The sequence below is a fragment of the Nicotiana attenuata genome, chromosome 1 (genome assembly GCF_001879085.1).
Source record: "Nicotiana attenuata strain UT chromosome 1, NIATTr2, whole genome shotgun sequence".
In the NCBI taxonomy this organism is placed as follows: Eukaryota; Viridiplantae; Streptophyta; class Magnoliopsida; order Solanales; family Solanaceae; genus Nicotiana; species Nicotiana attenuata.
The window spans coordinates 67,350,127-67,354,566 of NC_031989.1; the positions used below are offsets into that span (position 1 = coordinate 67,350,127).

A 4,440-nucleotide genomic window follows, 5' to 3' on the forward strand; every position below is an offset into this window, starting at 1 on the left:
CTATGTTCCAGGAGAGGCAAGACACTAGTTCCCCCTCCTCCATATATTTAGCTTTTGGATTTTGATAATATACAGGCAATTAGGGGTCATGCCTTTTAATTTTTTTTTTTTTTTTTTTTAAGGTTCATTACTCGAAGAGGGCACTATTGAACCACTTTATAAGCAATGACAGAAATAAATTCGAAATCACATTTTAACGAAAGGCAAAGTTATTTCAAAATCGTATAGTTCAGGAATAGTTTTGATCCTTAGCAGTAATAACAAAGAACTTCCTTTTCTTTTTCTACTTTTATGTTAATAATTAGTTACCCCACATTCAAAGTCTATCAGTATTGAAGAAATCAGTTGTAAGAAAAAAAAAGCATAAAAATAAAGTATTATTCAAATTTCAATAATGATACAATAAGAAAATTAAAGCGTAATTTCATTGCAGGAAAATAACATGCATGGCCACCAACTCTTAGCTTAACTACAGAGATACCAACAAGATATCTATCAAATGTCGATTAAATACTTATTTAAGGGGGAACCAAGTGCCCCAAAGTGAATACAACAATTTATTATTTAAATTTCAATAGAGTCCACCAGTAAGGCGATAATGTGAGGTTTGAGAACTTTTTCAGGATGAGTGTATCCATTTTGATTGTGCTTGTAAGTGACATCAATAATGCGGGCAAGATTGAGAATACGAGTAAGAATCTTTCTAGAGACAGGAGTTGGTCGAAGAATTCCTTCGTTTACATCTTCCATGCAATCTCAGCCATTTCTTGAAAATTTTCCATTGCCTCTTCCGTTGATACGTTATAATCCCTCATGTAGCACTCAATTCCAGTTGCTATCTAACCTCTACTCTTCTCAACCTGGATTGGCAATCATATTGTAGGAGCAAGTATGAATTCAACTTATACATTGCTTCATGATTCTTTAAGCTTAGTGAAATTTCAAAGTTTATATTTGATGCAATAATGCATACCTCATAGGTGGCTATGTCATCAATGACTCGACACAAGGTTACATTGGCTTCAAGAATTTTAGGGTTCTTGTCCAACCATTCAATATCTTCCTTGTTAGCACACTTCATCCCCAAGTAGGATGTAGTAGTAAGCAAGTAATAAGTGCTAGTAGCTAATGCATTGCTCAAATACTCAGAAACAGGTGGCATATATCCTTCAATAAACCATTTTGCTTCCACAAAATAGTTTCTCACGATTTCTTTCATCTATGAAAAACAAGCAAAGTCACTCAACCATCACTACATATTCAAAGAATAAGTTTCATTATAAGAGGAGAATAAGTCACGAGTCATACTCTTTCTTTGGCGTAGTGAACAACAGAGGATCTGCCATCATTTGACAATTCCTTCTCATAATCGTTGTAGAGATCCAACAGTGCTTTATAACTGATTTTCATGTAATCCGGGAGCCGATTAATTTGGCTAATATCCCACCTAATAAATGAAAAGAATATGGATTGATAAGTTAATCAATTTTACAAAACATATAATGTTTCATACGAAGAAGGAGAAATGTCTTGCGTTTAACGTCTACGTTTATCGTCTCGTATTATAAATTGTAGGAGAAGTAAATCATACCTCTGTATGGCATCAGTGTAGACCTCAAGTTCTTTTACAATTCCATAAGCATCAAATGTATCATCTACTATTGAAATCATTGCTATAGTCATAGCAAGCATGACACGAGCCTGAGAATATTGAGGTTCAGAGTAAACGCCCACCGTCCAAAAGTAGCATTCAACTGCTCTATCCCTAGCATATGGAAGTGTCGTCACGAAATCCAAATCTTTCCACCACCTATAAAATAAGTAACAATATATATCAACTTCTGAGAAATTACTATGAGCAAAAAAAATTACTATTATTACGAGGGTACCTTGAAACTTCACTGAGTTCTTGTTTGTTTAACATTTGAAGTACATTGAAATCCAATTTGGCAAATCGAAGCAAGATATCATTCTTCAGTTCCTCCTCTTCATAGATGGAGATGAAGTAACGTGTCTCAACTCTTGGAATGCTCTTATGCAGAGATTGTTCGAGGGCATGTGTCACTTGCTTACTTAGAGGTGATTTCAAATGTGGAGCTGCAGATTCAAGATGAGCAGTAGAGAAGGCAAGCGCCTCTTCTAAGATGTCCTCTCCATGAGTCCTTACATGTGAAGCTTCGTATAAGTTCAACAGACCCTTGACATCATCGCTAAGAGACTCCTTGAATTTGCCGTTTGCATCTCGGAATCTGCTGAGAATTTCTGGTTCAAGTTGAAAAGAAAAGATTAATACACTAGAGGTGTAAGTGGACATATATTAATTAATTAGATACACGTAACAACAAAATAAGTAGTGCATATTATATTACTTGGAGAGATATTGTAACCATGTTGTCTGAGGAGTCGAAACTGAAGGGACAAAATGCATAAATCATTGTATTCAAGACCCTCGAAGTTGGGATCAGTATTGTATATTTGGTCCAACATGTCGTCTATTTGTTTCTCAAAGTGATAGGCAATTCCAAGACGTTCAACAATGTCTATGAGATTCAACTTTTCAGCCAATGTTAATGTAGTAGTAGTAGTTCCAGAAGCCGCGGACATTAACATACTCCTTGTTTGTTCCTTCAATGTTTCAATCTCTTGAGCATACTTTCCTGCAACCTGTAAACGGATATATTTATTATTATGCAGCATCACAGACTAACTTCCTGATGATACAACAAGATATATAAATACCTGATTGTCGAGGGAGAATGAATGGAAACGATCACCCCAAAGACTTGGAGAGAAGTCTGCAACGGGGCGAACGATCTCCTCCTCTTCGTAGTTACTGAGTACTGCAGCAGCTGGGGCCATTTCTAATCTTAGCTGATCGAGCTGTATGTATGTTTGTTTGTTTAAGAGAACTGAAGGAAGTAATATTGATGGAAATGGAAGAGAAGGAAATGTATATTTATAATGGTGAGAGCCTTTGATTTGTCTCAGCCATCTTTCACTATTAGAATTTTTGTTTTGTACGTTGCTGTTAGTCAGCCTGCGGCTGCACACACTGCTCTGTAATACTCACTATATATGGCAACATGCTTTTTTCCTTTCTAGATTTAAAACTTATCCAGTGACCGCCGGTGGCGGAACCAAAGGAGGATTCAGAAATGTGCTTAATTTTCAGGACTATATTTTTTTCAATAATTTAATTATTCTTTTAAAAATTCACACAAACGCAAAGGAACTAACGTAATGCTTTTCTTTTTTACGCAAAAACAACGTTAAAGTTCGTGCTCCGCAATTAAAAAGAAAATACATATTTTTTTGGTTGAAAAAAGAAAGTATTCTTTCTACAACATGAAAAAAGTACTCATTTTGTTGAAATGAAAAAAAAAATCCTACATCATGAAAAGAAAATATTTTGTTGAAATGAAAGAAAATACGTTTTACTACATTATTTTGTTAAAATGAAAGAAAATAATTTTTCTACATCATGAAAAGAAAGTTTTTTTTTAGTTGAATGAAAGAAAATACTTTTTCTATTTCATGAAAAGAAAGTATTTTTTTTGTTGAAATAAAAGAAAATACTTTTTTACATCATGAAAAAAAATACTCGTTTTGTTAAAATGAAAAAGAAAGTACTCTATCTACAACATGAAAAAGAAATACTCTTAATAATATTTCTATTAAGGTGGAGGTTGGGAGTAGGGGGAGGGAGTGGGGTGGGGTGGGGTGGGGTGGGATAGGGGGTGGGTGGGATGTGGAGGGGCGGATTGGTAGGGATGAAGTATACGGTGGGGAAAGTTCTCTTCATTTGATAGGGAAAACAGATTCCTCCAATTGGAAGAAAATGAGTTCATGAGAAAAATATTTTTCAAAACATTTAAACCAATCAAATATAAAAAAAAAATTAAAAAATATTTTTCGAAAAGTATTTTCCTTCGTACCAAACACACCCTATGTGTATTTAATTTTGACTTCAGGTAGTCCAATTTGTTTTATGGGTTACTCAATTTAATTTATATGATATCCATATGTAAATTTTTTTAACTAACCTGATATGTACTGTAAATATGTCCCTAGTATGTAATACTCTTATATGTAATATGGAAACGTGCTTTTTTCCCTTCTAGAAGTAATGTCATTTCTTTTTTATCCCTTGTTGCTTTATTCTATTCATTCTTTGGCGTCTGTCGGGAGTCCGTTAGTCCGCGTTAGGTATCCTAGTTTCAACTATGAAGTATGAAGTATGAAGATGACTATTACATAAAATATTACTTATGATTCATTGTATGTGTGCATTGTCTTATGTGCGAATCCGTTTTATAATTATTTTACGTGATTTCTAAGGTTGATTCGTGGTCCACTTTGATGGCACTAAGAAATTTGGATTTCGTTTGGGAATTTTCAAATAAATAGCTAACCAACATTAATATTTATTTTTTCCTAGAC

The 4,440-nt window shown here is 34.1% G+C and overlaps 1 protein-coding gene across 1 annotated transcript; it reads right to left on the minus strand.

Moving 5' to 3' along the window:
• On the minus strand, positions 361-3,009 carry LOC109228087 (vetispiradiene synthase 1-like). The gene is made up of 7 exons (XM_019393266.1): positions 2,740-3,009; positions 2,370-2,664; positions 1,890-2,262; positions 1,592-1,810; positions 1,309-1,447; positions 974-1,219; positions 361-860 (listed from the first exon to the last, which is right to left on the minus strand). The coding sequence occupies exons 1-7, from the start codon at positions 2,857-2,859 to the stop codon at positions 840-842; spliced, it is 1,413 nt and encodes a 470-aa protein (XP_019248811.1). The 5' UTR covers positions 2,860-3,009; the 3' UTR covers positions 361-839.

Excerpts from the sequence above, each read along its gene's own strand:
- LOC109228087 (XM_019393266.1), bottom strand. The coding sequence starts at position 2,859 with ATGGCCCCAGCTGCTGCAGTACTCAGTAACTACGAAGAGGAGGAGATC. Across the intron at positions 2,665-2,739 it reads CATTCTCCCTCGACAATCAG|GTTGCAGGAAAGTATGCTCA; the intron begins GTATTTATATAT and ends ATCCGTTTACAG. Across the intron at positions 1,220-1,308 it reads TTCACTACGCCAAAGAAAGA|ATGAAAGAAATCGTGAGAAA; the intron begins GTATGACTCGTG and ends TGTTTTTCATAG.